Here is an 18,731-nt window from a genome sequence, read left to right as displayed (position 1 = left end):
AACACATAACAAATTTTTAAAAAATGTCAATGCATTATAATACTGTTTCATAGTATTATATTATGCAATATAATTTGTGTAAGTGAAAGGAATGAATGATAATTTGCTTCATAACCAGGGTTTTGACTAATATATATATATATATATATATATATATATATATATATATATATATATATATATATATATATATATATGTATGGTATACAATGATGAGATACATACATACATGTTTCCATTTTACTATAGGCCTATACTGGTATAGATTATGATATCATTTCACTTTAAATGTGAAACAGACAGCCTATCTTTGTTTGAAGAACAAATCCACCAGGAGGGAAATAAGGGGAAAATGTATCTATTAATGTTTTGATAAATTATCGGTTATCCTCTTAACAAGTGCATTTCAAAGTATTGTAGCTGTATCACAAACTGTTACTGCAGTATGCTCATTTTATGCCCTTTTTGAAATTGAGAAACTGTACAATTAGTTTTATACAATTAGTTCACACACGTGATTTGTTCTCATGATTCATTTATTTTCACGTGACTTTTCAAAGTCACCCGATTCACTTTTTTGCCAAGTAAGTTTATATGTGCTAAAAAAAAATGAACGTTATATTTTCACATGTATGACGTGGATTTGTTTATCATATATTATTCACATGAAGTCACGTGTTTAAGCTTGACTTTAATTTCAGGACATAACATGTTAAAACGCACTTTTTTGTTATTGTTGTTTTTCACATATTACTGATATAATCACAGTGTATGGGGAATTATTCTGAAGTCACCATCTCATGTACCATGTTACGGTTAAGTTTTCCGTTAGGTTCTGAAACTGCATGTGACAAAAAGCCTGGAGATAACGCGCGGATTAATTGACCGTGAAACCTCTGCACAAATCCAGTGAGAAAGTGACGAGTGAGCGGAGTTCATTGGCGGATATTTAGTGGATTAGACGCAGTTTGGAGCTCTCCACTTTACACATTAAACAGCAGCTCGCGCGTTATACTAGAGCTCACAGTTTACCTGAGTGAAGAAAAACTGATCAGACTCACTTCTCATTCTTGAAGCTGGAATAAATCCGACAACCTCAGGATCAAGGAGTTGAATTTAAGGAGCATCATGCCAGTACGGAGGGGACACGTCGCGCCTCAGAACACCTTCCTGGACACCATCATCCGAAAATTTGAGGGCCAAAGTAAGAATATGACACTTTGACAGCTTAGTTATTTTGTTGTTGTGGTTGTGTGTGTTCAGGCTACTGTCATGTAAATAATAATGATAATAATAATAATAATAATAATAATAATAATAATAATAATAAATCATGTTTTTATTATTGTTGTTAGTATCATTAGCATCATTATATTCGCTTGTTGATTTCACATGGCATGGATTTTTAACTACTAAATCCTGTCTTTTCTTAGATTAAATGTCCATAAAGTAGTTCGCTTTTGCCGCTTCTTTTAACATGCTTAATATAATCTTGATGAAGCTGTCAGTTGAGTGTCAAGAGCCCTCATCACCTAAAGTGATCATTCTGAATATATTGGGGATTTATTTATTTATTTATTTATTTATACAAAGTTCACTACCCTTAAGCTCTGAATTGTTTAAAAACACACACACACACACACACACACACACACACACACACACATTATTTCAAAAGTGTAAATATTCATTAAGGCCAAAAGTCCATTGGTTATAAGGTAGAATGTGTTCTCACTTCATCTCACTCTTTCCAGAGATAAAAAAAAATCAGATTGAACATGTACTATATAATTTTAATGCCTTTGCCACATCTTGACAGATCGTAAGTTCATCATAGCCAATGCACGAGTAGAGAACTGCGCCATCATCTTCTGCAATGACGGATTCTGCCACATGTGTGGCTACACACGTGCTGAGGTGATGCAGAAGTCATGTACCTGCAGCTTCCTGTATGGGCCTCACACAGGCAGGTCTGCTGTGGCCCAGATGGCTAAAGCATTGATAGGCTCAGAGGAGAGGAAGGTGGAGATCTCCCTCTATAGGAAAGATGGTAAGCACATTGGCAATTTGTGAATGGCACTGACAGACAACCAGTCCTAATGCCAATCAATATTAGCTACAACACATATCCAACATTTTAAGCTCTCAAGAAAATCCTTGCACTTTTGTGAAATTAATTGTCTGACACTGTCCACTGCCTTACTTGGGCTGCTGATATGTTAAGAGTGACTGCCATGGTTAGTTTAGTTACTTTCTGCAGCACCTGAGAGCTAGAAAGCTAGATCCATTTTCAGACTTTGCTGAAGTTGAGCGTAGCGATTCATCTACTAGGTCATTATCAGCCTGGATGAATCTCCCAGATCCACCTGTAGACACTGCATCCTCGCACACCTCCAATGAGGTATATGGAGGATGACTAGTCCCTGAGGTATAAGAAGGGCTCTGTTGAAGGGCCTGATCCTCTGCATTGTATGGTTATCCATTTCAACTGAGCCATGTCTGCTGTAAGGTCATCAATTCAACTAGAAAGCAACTCAGACTGCTTCTTTTCTCGTTATGCTTATCAGCTGTCACTAGATGTTGGTGTTTGTGACTAGCAAGCTGTTTAGGCTGCACGACGTGAGCCAGATTCAACACTGAATCAAGGTCTAAATCAGGCTGTGTAAGGATCAGTATTTCTGCACAATCAGCAATACAACCTTACACACATACAACAGTGTGAGACAGTGTGCACACAGCTGGTGCCTGTTTTTGCCTTCCAAGGGCTTCTGACACTGGCTGCTCAATTTATGTACATTGCAGGAGGAATATTTATGTTATATTTAGATTCTAGACAATTTTGTTCTGAAAGTTTTACTATTTTCTTTACCAAGTCCTCGCACTGATTTAAAAAACCCTGTAAACTCCTGATCTTATAAGTTACATTACTAATGTGAGTTAAATTACTTCATAAAATGTAAAATCACTCAGGTGATCTTTAAGGAAGCTAATATAAAAAATATGAATATAGAACTATTCATAGTGTTAGTGAATTCATTGCATTAGTCCTCTGAAGTCACTAAGCTCATCATTGGTTATTTGAGGTTATTTTCATTGGTTTCTCCTTTCAGATAGTTGGATTTGCTACAGATTGAATATAATCCTCTTAAGTGAAATACCAATTTAGATGAGTAAACCGTTAAATATTGCATTCTCTTTGAAAACAATGATGATAACCCATAAGGATAATCTGAGTGAGTATGGCAGGAATCCAGTTTTTAAGATTAACTGGAGTTACACTATAAAGTAAGTCACACTCTTATGCTCCAAATCTAGATCAATGTCACCTGAATCATGTAAATAAAAAAAATTATATTTTCTATTTTCAACAGGAAAACTGTCCCTCTTTATGGTTATGTCCATAGTCACATGTCTTCTCATGAAACTCACCTGTAATCACGTACACCCCTTGGTGCATCCCTATTCGCCCACTTACAGTGCTGTGAATAAGGATTTCTTCTTTTGTGTATATGTCATACTAAACTGTTTCAGAAATTAAAACAAAATCTAAGATAAAACAAAGGCAGCCTGATTAAACACAGAATAGAGTTTTTAAACGATATTGTTATTTATTGAAGCAAAAAAGTTATCCAATGCCAACTGAGCCTGTGTGAAAATGTATTTGCCCCTGTAGTTACCAATTCCCCAAATCTATTAAACTGCATTCATAATGGGGTTCAGCTGGTGTGAAGAAAAGGCACATTTGAGGGTGTACATGGACATACTAACATATGTAATGGAAGACCATTGTAGAACGTTGTTGCCTAGATACGCACACTGTCAATGTAAACGAACTTCTCGTTGCACTACAACTTTCTTCATTCAATATTCCTTATATATTTTATACTATATAATTTAATTGACCATTCCCTTGATGTATTTTTTCACATTTCTTTTATAACTCTCTAAAATGTGCTCAGTCTCTTCATATGATCCTACAAGATAAACATGGTGCTCTTTTTACACAAAATGTAACCATTAGTCTTAAGTGACTAACTTTGGTTAGTGCATAACATTTAAGTTCTTACATTTAAATAGTGATGCATCACAGACATTACACTCTTCTGCCATGTTTGCAGGTTGAATTCAGAGAAGCAAACCGTCACAAAACTTCTCCCTCGCACAAGGAGTTGTGGGCAGTATCAACAGAAAAAGTGTCAATGGATCCACACTTCAAAAATCTACCAGAAATAGTAGACCATCTTTGGGATATTCATTTCAACATCCTACAATTTGGGACACACTAATTCTAATCTCTGATATTATTTAGGAGGGATAGTAGGCAAATTGGGATGCAGCATTATTCATTCTTTGTAAAGTCTCACATCTGGTTTTCACTAATGACATTACCTTTACAAACCTTTTTTTTTATATATCTTGTTTTGAGCTGGTATTGCTGGTATTCATTCATTATGGTTTTGCTCTACCGATTTGTTGACTGATCTGTTCATTAAAATCCTGTCTTTGTATCCAACTCTATTTCTTATACTCACTAACCCAACATTTTAGTCAATCACATGGGAGTATACCCATATGATTGAAGCTAAATTCGGGTAGGCTTGCCCTGACCATAGCACACATGAACCCAACCCTTTAACCCCAGCCTAAAGTGTGCCATTTAAGCTGTGGACATGCATACACTCATACTAAAAACATGCCCTTTTTTTTTTTATAAAATGGGGACTGAGCAGCAAAAATACTTTTGCTTCAAATCATTCACTGGATATTTACTGAAGAACAACCCTAGTAATTAGTCTTTATATTCTGCTAATGACTTCCATTGCTATAATTAGACAGAGTAATGTCTAGAGCTATCTCATCCATTTAATTATTTATTCCTGGTCACTTGTACAGTAGGACAGTAGAGGATTCTTGAGTTCTCCAGAACACAATTGACTTAATAATTCTTAGTTCAATTTGAGTATCAATTGGTTCAACTTGACCAAGGTAAATTATATTTCATTTGAACTTGTGCATTAATTATACCTACTGAAAAGGCTTTTTCTGTAAGGCGACATCTTAAGCCTTATATAAACCCTTCACAAGTTTACTATATTTGGCTCACTAATTTTTAGACAACCACTAATTTAAAAATGTGAAAATCTGGATGTCATATCAGTGCTACTAACAAAATGAAATGGCTTAACAACTAGTTTTTTGTGTTATATTATTTAACATTGGATGTAAAGACCTGTTTTGACCAATGGCTGAAAAAAGTCATGAGATTATGATGTTCCATTTCTTGTGTCACATTGTGTTTATGTTGCATTTATTGCCTTTCATGTGTATAGGAAGAATTTTGTCTCCAGAACTGCTTTTCAAGCAACGTAATTGCAAAATGCAATAATCCTCTAAAAGCTCAAAACACTAGGTGGAGATTATTGTAATAAAATGGATGGCTACAGGAAGCTTTCAAAAATATATTTAGGATAAATGACCAGTGAAAGCATTTTACTAATTTGGAATGTATTTATTATCATCATCATCATCATCATCATCATCATTATTAGTAGTAGTAGTAGTAGTAATAATAATAATATTAATAATTTATTGGTAATGGCAGTAGCATAGCTGGCAGTGCAGAGTTTCACATATTCTCCCAGTGTCTGAGTTTCCTTTGCGTAGTCTTGTTGTGTGCCACTTCATAAAAACTTGATGGTAGGTGGACTGGCTACACTTAATTGCACCTAGGTGGGAATGAGAGTGTGTAGTGCCATGTGATGGACTGTCATCCCTTCCCAGGTATATTTTTGTTTCCACCCAGTGTTCTGGGATAGAATATGGATCCACTGCAACAAGAATGAAGCAGCTACTGAAAATAAAAAAGAAAATAAAAAAAATTAATTTCATGAGGGTCAGCACCTCCAAATCTGCCAGAAAAGGGCAGGTTGGTCCCTTCAGGCTAGAAATGAGATACTGCATCAAGCAGAGGAGTTTAGTATCTTGGGGTCTTTTTCACAAGTGAGGGGAGAATGATAGACGGATTGGCATAGCATCAGCAGTTATGTGGAAGTTGTTCTGGTCCGTCGTGGCTCTCTTCACCACAACGGACTGGTACAACCCTCACCTATGGTCATAAACTTTGGGTAGTGACCAAAACAATGAGGTTGCGGATACAAGCGGCAGAAATTAGCTTCCTTCACAGATAGGGTGAGGAGCTCAGACATTCGATGCTTACTCCTCTGCATCGAAAGGAGCCCGTAAAGGTGGACGCCTCCCTGGGTAGCTGTTTCTGGCATGTCAAATGGGTAGAAGACCCTGGAGCAGACCAAGGACTAGATGGAGAGATTATAGTTCTTATCTGGCCTGGGAGTGCCTTGGTATCCCCATGGAGGAGCTGGAAGAGGTGGCTAGGGAGAGGGAGGTCTGGGCATCTCTGTATAGACTGTTGCCCTCACGACCCTGACCCTGATGAGCAGAAGAAAATGGATAAAATAAATTTATTGAAAGAAACCAAGAATGGTATGAAGCCCAAATTAAAAGTAACTTGTCATTACCTTTCACTTTTCAGCAAAATGTGACCCCGTCAGTGTAAATGGTTTCTAGTGTGTCTATTTGTAAGATTTTGAGGCTTCATATCCCTTTGGTAATTAAATTTTTATATGGTGCTTGTGGTCTTTCAAAAAAATAACAATCCTTTCCTTATTTGGCATTAACCTCTCTGGCCTTTGGTGACTCTGTCCTTGGTGCTGAAGAAGCCAACCCCCCACTGAATAAAGCCCTTGTTTGCAATAATATCCCTCAGGCACTGAGGCCTTTTAATCTCCTCTCTCATTTCATAAGCTTTTTCAGAAGGTTCAGATATTTATACAACAGAATCCCTTCTCATCTATTTAAATGTGCTATTTCATAGTCCCGGCAAAATGCAATGTCAGGGGAAGGTGGGTTAAGTGGTAATTAGTAGCAGATGGTACAGAACATTGCCATGTATTAACAGACACTGGTGGTATGAATTAATCGATTAGGAGGAACAGAAGAGCATGTCTTGTTTCTTTCATCACCAAAAGTCTAAAACATGTACCTTGATCCCAGGCCTGTCTGCTCTGTCATATAATTTGAGTATGTAACTAGTTCCTTACTATTAATAGAAATTGTGAAAAAGATTAAACAAATAGTGAATATTAGTGGTTAATTTTGGTTAATTTTATACTTTGGTTATTTAGTATTCCAGCATTAATTACAATTCACCAAGGAAAGCTTTGGTCATTAACAGTTGCCCTTGCTCTTGATCAGTTAGAAAAGTTGCGATCCCACATTCATGAATACACGACAGGGAATATACTGCCCTCTACTGGATCGAGTTTATTTTAGTTAGAGAACAATGTACTTCTGGGTGCAGAGTAGGAATACACCTGGGAGTCTATACAAGGAGATATTTAGACATCTTTGTAGACAGTCTAAATACTGGCAAGTACACAGGCAGACACAGAGAGAACATGCTGAACTCAACAAAGATCAAACCTCTGGAGCTGTGAGGCATCAACATTACCTTTTTGTTGTCTGCAATTTTTGATTTTTCCATGTATATCTGAACTTTTTCTTTTTCCATACAGGAGTGTGTTTCCTGTGCTTGGTGGATGTTGTTCCAGTCAAGAATGAGGATGGACTGGTCATCATGTTCATCCTGAATTTTGAGCTGGCAGACCAGAAGAACAGCACTGCTGACAATTCACCACTGAAAGAGCACAACCACAGATTCTCAATTCCATGGCTTTCTAAAGGTGCTCACTTTAGATACACAATATACATATTAGTCTGGATTCCTTTGTGGCCACCTTTCAAGCCATTAATGTCTATTAAGTAATAAAATAAATGTTTTATCAATGACTTGGTTATAAAAAGACCATATGCTGATATAAAAAAAAAAAAATAGGTGGTAAAATGTTGTTGTTGTTGTTCTTGTTGTTTTCACAATGGATTTGTATTGGACACTTAACTATAGGAGTTTCATATTTTAATATGTGATTAATCATGTAATCAGATATTGCAAAATAGTTGCAAAATCTCATTCTCTTTGCCTCAGCTTGTAAACCCAGGTTCAGGCTGCCCCGGCCTTTGTTTAACTCTCTGAGCAGCAGCAAGTCGTCTCTGCCTGATGATGCTGAGTTGGGTCACATTCACAAGATGCCTCACATGGGCCATGAGTCAGTGGCCCTGGACAAACTTTTATCCCTGCCAGAACGTTCGGCACTAGGTCGGCTTCCATTGCTCTTGTGGGATGATGAACCCCCTTTAGATCCTCACTGTGAGCTTCAGTCTTCACCACCATCCCAACCCCCATTCCATGGTTTTTTGCAGTCCTCCCCATGGCTAGACTGCCCAAAGAATTCACCCTCCAACTGCAGCATGTCCCACAGCCGCTCATGTGAAAGCCTTTGTAGCACACGTCAATTGCCCTCTACCAGTGTCTGCACCTGGGACAGGAAGCTTCCCATCAGACCCAACAGCATGGGTGAGGATGAAGATGGGTTCACATGACCAACATTGAAATTAATAGAATAATTTTATTCTATAAATTAAATTAATATTAATAATAATAAGAAGAAAAAAGTAGCAAATTAATACTAGTGGTAGACATTTCTGGAAATACTAGGCATAACTGGACTTGTTCCCAATAGTAAGTACAGATAATTGCATTGGTAGTATCATATTTACAGCATTGGATAACACAAGTAGATATGCATGATGTCTTACTGTTATCTGTTGTTTGTCCAGGTGCCATGCATTGTAAAGCCAGTTTGCCTAATTCAACATCAGATTCGGACCTGGTACGGTTCCGCATGGTCAATACGAGTCCTCTAGCATCACACAAATTAATCGAATTCAAACCAGATCCTTTGGTGACTCTCCCTTCCAGTGAGATTGATATAATTGCACCTTGCAAGCTGATTGATCGTACCCACAATGTGACTGAGAAAGTCACTCAGGTAAGTAAAAAAACACTCAGTTGAAACTAAAAAGGTTGAAAACTTGAAATCATAGGATTCTTAAAGGTTCCATGTAGAACCTTACAATGGAGTATGTTACAACCAGAAAGGGTTCCAAGTAGAAACCTTTAAGGAAACTAAGAGCACTTAATTATCCAAAGAACCCTTAAAGACGCACTGAAAAATTTATTATTTTCTCTGCAAGATTGAATGTTGATTGCAATCAAAGGCACACATCAGGCTGTGTGTGTGCGCGCGTGCGTTCCAGGTGTATTGTCCAGGCAACATTTTTCTGCACCGTTGAGTTGTGGATATCTGTGCCAGCCACTGAAATTGAATAATGTGGATAAATGGGGTTTTCTGATTGGTGTAATCCTGCATGGAAAAGAGAAGAACCCATACCCACACTCGTACTCATCAACTTCAATACTGAATTAGTACTGTAACACTCTTCTCCGGAGGCTCAACCCACTTAAAGAGCCTTTATCTCATCAATCACACTTTCAGTGTGATAGAAATATGCCATGCGCAGCCAAACAGCTGTGAACATCTTTCTGTCTGCAAATGCGCATATACTTGTCCTTCCTTTTTGTTTACAATAGACATGGACATCCTCTTACAAGGGTAAATTAGTTCTCTCAATCCGATTCAGAAGTGTTTAATGTCACCCAGATCTAATGCTAATTACCAAGAATAAACATGAGTCAAGTCCCATTTAATTCGTAACAAAGTATGTATGTAAATGCTGAGTAAATTGAATCTTGCATAAGATGCAGAAATGATGCCGTCTGTTAGTATTTTGGATAAACAAGGAACCAGCTGGTGTGTGTATATTTCCAAATTTTGAGAAAATATCCTCAACATTCAATTTAGGAGTGATGTTACAAAAATCATTCTGCCCACCAGCGACTATATTGAATGTGGTCCTCAAAACATACAATCTTCCAGGCTTTTCTGGGATTTGAAATTAAAGTGGTTGCAAAATGATATGGAGTACTACACTTTTATGGGCCTAGTTAATTAAAGGTTAAATACATATTTTGGATTGATAGGCAAATGAAATATTAGCAAGCAATGTGGTCAGAGACAGATTTTAGTAATGCAAAGTTTCCTGAAGGTAAGCAAATGATAAATTAATTTAATCTGCCATGCTAAAATACACTCTCAATGCTCCTCTAATCCTTTTCCTTCTTTTTCAGGAAGATTTTACATCCATATTTTTCAATTAAAGCTTTGTCTCTCTGCATTCACTTTCACCTGCTGACTAACTGCTGACATCGTTATGGTGTATTGCTTGGAAGGAATGCTTTATTTTTAATACTGCCAACCCTAAGCCATATGGTGTGTTCTGTACAAAGTAGATACTGTATATGTTCAGTCTCACAGAGAGAGTAGGTGGTGTTAGAGACACATTTTCTCAAGCAAATCTCAACCACAACACAGCTCAATTACACCAAGGAAAAATAAAAATGTAAACATAGATGATTTTTAAGGATTTTATCTAATATATCTAGAAAAATGCATACAAATATAGAAGAATTCCTATATTGTCACCAGCTGGCCAGTCTGGATCATTGCACTGAGTAGAGAAATATGCTAAGTTGACACATGCTGTGGGGAGTACCTAAAATTATAAAAGACTACAGCATGTTCCAAACCCCGTAGATAGAGTACTAACATGCATCAGAACAAAAGGGGAAAAAAGGCATAAAACGTCACTACACAACCTTGCAGCATCATTACACTAGCCCCTTATTAAGAAGCTTTGAATGTTCTTTTAATGGCTTAGTATCTTCATACATCTTTATATGCTTGATGGTTCTATTGCGCTTAAAACCAGGAGCTGTCTGAGCAATTAAACCAAGAGTTAAGCAGTATGCTTTTATGGTACAAAGTTCTAAAATTCACTTGATGTTTTCTTTTTCATGTAATAATTTAAGAAACCTTGTTTGCTTTTTGGTTATTATTTTATTTCTGTGCATATTATGTACTATGTACCAGAAACAAGCTTACAAAATTCGAGATTGTTCCTACCAGGAGTCTGGATCTTTCCTTTGCAAGTACTTGGGCAATGATTAAACATTTTTATTATATTTTCACCTATAAATATATAATATTTAATATGGGTCTTGAACAAATCATTATATATATTTTTTTTACACTGACACTGCCTCTGCAGTACTTCTTAAACTGTACATTGTCTGATTAAATACCAAAGTTCTCCAAAGGCTTTGCTTAACTGTGTCTCAAAGGGTTACTAAGGGATGACATCATATTAATTAAAACTCTACAGCTAAAATACAAGGAAACACAGAGGACAGTCAGGCCCCCAAATGTAATTACAGCTCAGTGCATATGGGATTTGCACTGGTATGTGTTTGTGTGTGTGTGTGTGTGTGTGTGCGCGTGCGTGTGTGAGACACACAAACGCACAGTAAGAGAAATTCTTAATTCTCACAATTTATTTATCTCAAGGGTCTGATTTTATAGCTTCAATCATTTTCTTTAACAAGGACAGAACCATGTACAGTGTTTCTATGCGTTTGACAGACAGGAATTGTACAGCATGCATCTCCTGTGCTGTTGTCCAAAAGTTTAGTGTTTAAAGCCAGAAGGTGAGAAACATAGACAAAAGAAAGCTTTTAGGTCTACTGTGCATTTGATTATAGTATCAAAAGCAGTAGCAGCACTTCTGTCATTTCTCATCATTGTCATGATCATCATAGTAGGTTTTTTTTTAGTATTTTACATTTGAATAAATTCAACATTATATTTAAACCGAATGGAAACCTAATATATGTTTTTAAAGAATAACAGTTTGTTTGCATTTATTTAAACAATTTTTAGGGATGTCAATAATTTTGGGTCATATTTTTGAGAGGAAGATATGTTTAAAATATACTTCATAAAATATAAATACTGTTTAAAAAACAAATACAATTCAAAAAGTGTTTCTAATGAGAATAAGTTTTTTTATATGACAAATACTTTCGAATATTGCTGGAGTAGAAAATTTTTAATTAGTGTTTAATGTTTTTTTTGCTAATTTTCATATAGAGTGCCAATAATTATATAATTCAATAATCATGTTCATATTCCTGTATAGGTTCTGTCTCTGAGTGATGATGTCCTCCCTGAGTACAAGCTTCAGGCTCCCCGCATTCACAATTGGACCATCCTGCACTACAGTCCCTTCAAGGCTGTATGGGACTGGGTTATTCTGTTACTGGTTATCTACACGGCCATCTTCACACCATACTCAGCAGCCTTCCTGCTAAGTGATGAGGAGGAGGCTGCCAGGCAGCGCTGTGGATACTCCTGCAGTCCTCTCAATGTGGTGGATCTCATTGTAGATATAATGTTTGTTATTGATATTATCATTAACTTTCGCACAACTTATGTCAATACCAACGACGAGGTGGTCAGCCAGCCCGGCCGCATCGCTGTGCACTACTTTAAAGGCTGGTTCCTCATTGACTTGGTGGCTGCAATTCCATTTGACCTGCTTATCTACCGCTCTGGAGAGGAGGTGAAAAGACTCACTAAATCTTTGTACCCCAACACCACTCACCTCCTAACATGACTGCACTTGACTGCACATGAATGCAAAGTTTTGTAAGCTTTTGAAATTTCCATTCTTCTCTCCTTTCCAGACAACCACTTTGATTGGTCTGCTGAAAACAGCTCGGCTGCTGCGATTAGTACGTGTGGCACGTAAACTGGACCGGTACTCAGAGTATGGAGCAGCAGTGCTGTTCCTGCTCATGTGCACCTTTGCATTAATTGCACACTGGCTGGCATGTATCTGGTATGCTATAGGTAACGTGGAGAGAAGTGGTTCATCTCGAATCGGCTGGCTACACTCACTGGGAGAACAGCTTGGCAAGCCTTATAATGAGACAATTCCAGCCTCTGGACCAACCATTAAAGACAAGTATGTCACTGCGCTTTACTTCACCTTCAGCAGTCTGACCAGTGTGGGCTTTGGTAATGTCTCACCAAACACCAACTCTGAGAAGATCTTCTCAATTTGTGTTATGCTCATTGGTGGTGAGTACTCTTAAGGATTCAAATATTCAAGAGACAATATCATATTTATATAATATCTATATGTTTGCACTGCATATTTTAACTGAATTAATTATTGTTTGTTACTTGGCCTACACAGAAATTTTAGAAGTTTCTAGTGTCATTTGGAAATGTTTCAGAGTGTACTTGAAATTACCCTCCGCGCTCTTGTATGGTGTTGTTTGTAGTTCACTCCATAGGCTTTTATTATGATATATGCTTTAGTTTTGGTCCTGTCAACACCCCTGTTGTGATTACCCTAAAGTGTTTACCTGTTCTCTGTCTCACCTTGATTAGTTTGGTTATTTCTGCCCTGTTGTTTCTGCTCCTCCTTGAGAATTGGTATCATGCTTTTGTTTCATTAAGTACAAGCTTTAGTTTCCTGTGGTCCCTGTTCTTTGTGTCTTGTAGTACTTCCTGATTTTGTGTTTTGATTATGAATTTATTCTCATTTTATTCTATCTGCCTGTGTTTTGACCCCATCTATGGACTTTTCTGCTTCCGACTTCTACAAGTTACATTACTTTTGTATTCTGTTCGATTTCATTATTTTTTAATCATTTGAAAATGATGAGCAGAGATGTGCTCATTGGAAAGCTTGTGATTACAAAATTAAGCACAAAGGCTGTGACACAGATTTTCTTCTGGTGTTGGTAACTATTACCCATAAAATTAAAAGGACTTTCTGAATGGCTCAAAAAGTTTCTAAATTCTCATTACTGCCTAAATAACCAATTAGACATTCACAATGAAATATCATTTGCTTTTATCTTTGCAAAAAGGAAGGCATTTCTTTTTTTTACAGCATTGATGTATGCCAGTATCTTTGGGAATGTGTCAGCTATTATCCAGAGACTTTACTCTGGAACTGCTCGCTATCACACCCAGATGCTACGGGTGCGAGAGTTCATTCGCTTCCACCAGATCCCCAATCCACTAAGGCAGCGACTAGAAGAGTATTTCCAACATGCTTGGTCCTACACCAATGGCATTGATATGAATGCTGTAAGTCTTTTCCCCCTTGCATTTAGCTACTATTCTGATGACATTTTATTCACACAGCTGAGTGTGTATAATATAAATTAAATATATAATTCTGAATAAACATGGTGGTGCTAGACATGTGCTACAGTCAATAAAGAACATAATACAATCACTTCTGTATCTCTCTTCTACCCCGTTCAGGTGCTTAAGGGTTTTCCTGAATGCTTGCAAGCAGACATTTCTCTGCATCTGAACCGCACTCTGCTACAGAACTGCAAAGCTTTCAAAGGCTCCACCAAAGGCTGCTTACGTGCCCTAGCCATGAAATTTAAGACAACCCATGCCCCACCAGGAGACACTTTGGTCCATGCAGGCGATGTCATTTCAGCCCTCTACTTTATCTCCCGAGGCTCCATTGAAATCCTGAGGAGAGATGTGGTAGTAGCCATCCTGGGTAAGGCATTTAGGGGTTTTAGATTCTGTTAAATTCTTTATACAAATATACTTTTGGTAACATGCCCTAGCATGAAGAGTGAGCTAAATAATGAAAAAAAAAGTCTTGAAGACGGCATCATCTTGTGATCATTATTATACACTTTCATATTACTGTAGAATACGGGATATAGTACCAGCTAGCACTGTTATATAGTGCATGTTTTGAGAATGACATTCAGCCATAATCTGATGTTTCATACTAATATTGTATCTATTTTATAAGATGTTATTTTGTATCTTATTTGCTGTCTTTGCTTGTATATCAGATGTTGGCCCATGTATATCAGAGAGTAATAAAAGGACTTAATGTATAATTAATTTGGTATAATCCTGCAGGAAAGAATGATGTATTTGGGGAACCCATTAATTTGTACACAAAGCCTGGGAAGTCGTGCGCTGATGTAAGAGCACTGACCTACTGTGATCTGCACAAAATACAGAGGGAGGATGTTCTGGAGGTGCTGGACATGTATCCAGAATTCTCTGATTACTTCTGGAGCAACCTGGAGATCACCTTCAGCCTTAGAGATGTAGGTACTGATGCTGAAAAAATAAAGAAATAGCCACTGTTGGAACTTGTTCCCAAAAACCCCCGAATGCATTTGTTTAATAATTCTCATTCAATAGACTACAACAATTTCTGGATCTGTGAAAAGTGAAGAGTCCGAAAAGGACTACATGAAACAACATATGAACAGATCTGCATTTTCCTACCATCACAATAATGAGAAAGGTACAGTACCATATTACAAGATGTTAATCTAATCTATATGTTTAATAAATAAAACCAACACCAAATATATAGAATTAGGCTTGAAAATCCAACTTATAGACTTACTCTACATGTTATTAAATGTTATTAGTCTACTAATTGTTATTAGATAACACAGTGAAGACAGAAGCCAAACTCAACAGGATGACTATTCAGCCTTTGAGAAACATGCAGCATGATGAAAAAGGACAAAAGGTTCATCAGGATTTGGATTCCTCATCCTCTCAAACCAGCAGTGATGAAGAGAATGAGTCTAGACAAACGTTCTTCCACAGTCATGCTCCCAAATTGTGCAGAGAGCAGACAAGCTGTAACAATTTCTCAGGTAGTCTACAAAGCAACATAAACTACGTGCTGGCATAATTTTTTACCCATTTAAATGGGTACCAAAACATATTTTTTAACGTATGACATTGTATAACATCCAACAACTTGACATGCTGAGTATTAATGTTTCTGGGCTTTAACACTAATATATAAAACCAGGTTTTTTTTTCAGGGGTCTCCAACATCTTTAGTTTCTGGGGAGAAAGTCATGGGCATCGGTACCAGCAGGTGCCAAGCCACAGTATGTCCTGTCCTCCTCCCTCATCTTCATCTATGGGTTTCTCGCACAAGATCACCCACCGTCAATGCAGTGAGGTGGAAAACAAGCTGGAACTGCTGCAGAGACAGCTTCATAGGTGATAGAGTCTAATTTCTGATTTCCCAGTCTCCAGCAATCAAGCTATGTTGTTGATGTCAGCTACAGTATATGTAGATTTTAGTTTTCTTTGTTGTGCTTCCACAGCCTGGAGTCTCGTATGTCCACAGACATTGGAGCCATCATGCAGTTTCTTCAGAGGCAGATGGCTCTTGTTCCACCAGCTTATAGTGCCGTGACTTCTCCACCCGAATCATCCACAAATCCAGCTAAACTTGGACAAAAGCTTGTGCAACCAGTCAATCCTTTAGAAACAGAGAGATCAGCCATTCACTCTCAGGTACCACTAAACCACTGAAATTATTTACTTATTGGAGCTGGAGGAATGATGACATTGCTACAGTTTATCATATTTCTACAGTTTTGCAAAATTACTGCAGGTCTTTTAGACACTTTTAGACTCCACTATTGCAGTCTTTTAATATTATTACTTGTCACACCATACAAGATGATCCCAAAAAAACCCTTAGCAGAGTTCTATAACAGACTGTGCAATAAAAAGATCCTGTAATGATAAACCTGCAATTAAAGAAAATGACTATTCTCTGCCTATGGCATTAATCAGCACGATCTGGGCTCATGCAGAAAATGGGGTTGAATAAACAGAAACAAGCTCTCAGTATATTTGTTGTAATAATAACTTTAAAACTCAAAGAAGAGGAGTTTGAAGTTGTTTGTAGCTGCGTAAAAAAGGGGGCGTCATGGAATGTCCATTCTTCAAAGTGAGCTTGTGGTAATAAAAAAAAATTTTTCTGACCATTAATATGCACAGTAGCTTTGCAGCCCACTTTATAAGGAGCCAGGCATGTAAGCTGTTAATGTTCTATTAATTAATGTGAGCAAGTCCGTATGGCCACTGGTAAGCATGTCACAATATGCATTATCAGAATACTGATCTCAGCTCATGACCAAAGAATACTCTTACAATATGCAATTTTCATCTGTGAAAGTGAAAATGGGCTGAAAATCGTAGTGTACACCCGGCTGTATAGGTAGTTTAATATTCTAGCATTTTCCCAAACTAAATTTAGTATTTGATCTGTTATTACAGTTGCCATTTAATATTATAATCTTAGTCATACCATACAATACCATACAATGTTGTCACCACACAATGAGACCATGTTATTAATCATATTATCATGTTAGACCTACACCAAATGTTATATATTTTAAGCCTTCTTTGTCTTATTATTACTAGATATGTGATCCTGTGGATACTGGTGACATCTCTAAGTCTTTTGAGCTGCTGCAGGATAGCGAGGAGTTCCAGCTGCTAGATTGTTCACGGTCTTCCACTCCTGAGAGTCAGGGGTTTGACCCGAAAATCCAAAATGCTTGTGAAGGGCGACTGAGCAAGTCCAGTAGTCCTGAAAGGCTTACCAGTTTCATGACCACTGTTCCTGACAGGCAGCCTGAGGACGTGATTGGTCCTCTGTGGAATCCTACTCTAGAAAGGGGGCTCTGTGAAACTATTAACCATCAACACCCTCGACTGAGGCAAGATTCGATGTCTTCTGAAAGTGCAAGACGTCTTTCTTTGCAAGGTCAATGCACAACAACGAAGTGCTCCTCAGTTCAGCAAAGGCATGCTTCTGATCCTGGATGTTAAAAGTTGATTTTCAATATCATGACTAGGCATGTGCCAAGTCATTATTTTAATATCTTGTTTAAGGATAAATAAGCTTCCTTGTTTAGAAAAATTTTAAATTTGTATGTTTTTTTTTCCAGATTGATATGAATTTTTTTTAAAAAAATAAACAAAATTAATTGCTAAGAAATCAAATGTCTTCCATGATGCCCTCAAATAATAAAGTGCTAAAATCCTGGCCAACATCCTAGTGGAGAGACCAAACACAGGTTTAACTTGCTATTGGGAATGCAGCAGTAAATGCAATACAACAAAATATAATAAAACATATCATACACTTCTCCACTTCTGACAAGACTGAATCAACCATGACAGCAATATTGTTTATGTTGAATATCGTGGTGCATTATATACCTGATATTTACACATGCCTAGTCATTAACAAAGTGTGTGTAGCTGGCAATTTGTATTCACTAGATTACAGGTGGCATTATTGTTTGCTATACAAAACTGACTTATGTCCATAGCTTTAGGTAAATGTTTGAGTTCACTTGGGTTACCTGAGAAATGGTTCCAGGCTCAGCAATAAAGCGACTCAAAGTATATTAAACCTTTTATTTTTAGCAATATACAGTGCTTTGAATTTAACTCTGGTAGCAAAATGAAAAGTGCATAGGTCAAAATACCTCAGATTAAGTGATTCTAGTAGAAAGTAATCCTTGAATCATTTCTCACTTAAGTCATATACATTATGTATAACTAAACCACTTTGACAGCACCAGAAATAAACATTTTTGTCTGAACAATGTTTCTGAAGAGTTTGGACTTGTGAAAATTTACTGATTATAATGTATTCTAAAAATCAGAAAACAGTTGCTTTAAATCTATTGTAATTATTCAGTGAAGGAAAAATACTCACTGCTTTGAATGCAATCCTTGTACATGTTCTGTTCATTATATTTTCGTAGGTCAGGTTGCTGTAGTTATTGTCTTCGTTTACCTGGATCATACACAGCCTGAAATAAAATCTCTAATTGTGGTGTTGTTAACTGTAAACCTAATTCTGAGTATGAACTTTAGAAAATTGATAGGAAATTATGATTAGGAGATTAGGATTATGGGACTTTGCTTCACCCAATTAAATATAAACTA

The 18,731-nt window shown here is 37.1% G+C and overlaps 1 protein-coding gene across 1 annotated transcript; it reads left to right on the top strand.

Moving 5' to 3' along the window:
• The first annotated feature begins 969 nt into the window (after positions 1-969).
• On the top strand, positions 970-18,302 carry kcnh2a (potassium voltage-gated channel, subfamily H (eag-related), member 2a). The gene is made up of 15 exons (XM_053687521.1): positions 970-1,204; positions 1,820-2,050; positions 7,593-7,839; positions 8,049-8,491; positions 8,755-8,966; positions 12,073-12,495; positions 12,620-13,016; positions 13,840-14,039; positions 14,220-14,472; positions 14,850-15,043; positions 15,141-15,246; positions 15,395-15,642; positions 15,772-15,968; positions 16,076-16,268; positions 17,190-18,302. Exons 1-15 carry the CDS (start codon positions 1,129-1,131, stop codon positions 17,598-17,600), a joined length of 3,831 nt encoding a protein of 1,276 aa, XP_053543496.1. The 5' UTR covers positions 970-1,128; the 3' UTR covers positions 17,601-18,302.
• Positions 18,303-18,731: the final 429 nt, after the last annotated feature.

Source organism: Ictalurus punctatus, chromosome 17, assembly GCF_001660625.3.
Source record: "Ictalurus punctatus breed USDA103 chromosome 17, Coco_2.0, whole genome shotgun sequence".
NCBI lineage: Eukaryota > Metazoa > Chordata > Actinopteri > Siluriformes > Ictaluridae > Ictalurus > Ictalurus punctatus.
This window is presented reverse-complemented; position numbering and strand designations above follow the sequence as displayed.

Bases quoted from the DNA above. Each gene is read 5' to 3' on its own strand.
- kcnh2a (XM_053687521.1), top strand. From the start codon at position 1,129: ATGCCAGTACGGAGGGGACACGTCGCGCCTCAGAACACCTTCCTGGAC. The intron at 13,017-13,839 runs GTGAGTACTCTT...TTTTTTTTACAG, and splicing joins TTGTGTTATGCTCATTGGTG to CATTGATGTATGCCAGTATC. The intron at 15,247-15,394 runs GTACAGTACCAT...AATTGTTATTAG, and splicing joins CCATCACAATAATGAGAAAG to ATAACACAGTGAAGACAGAA.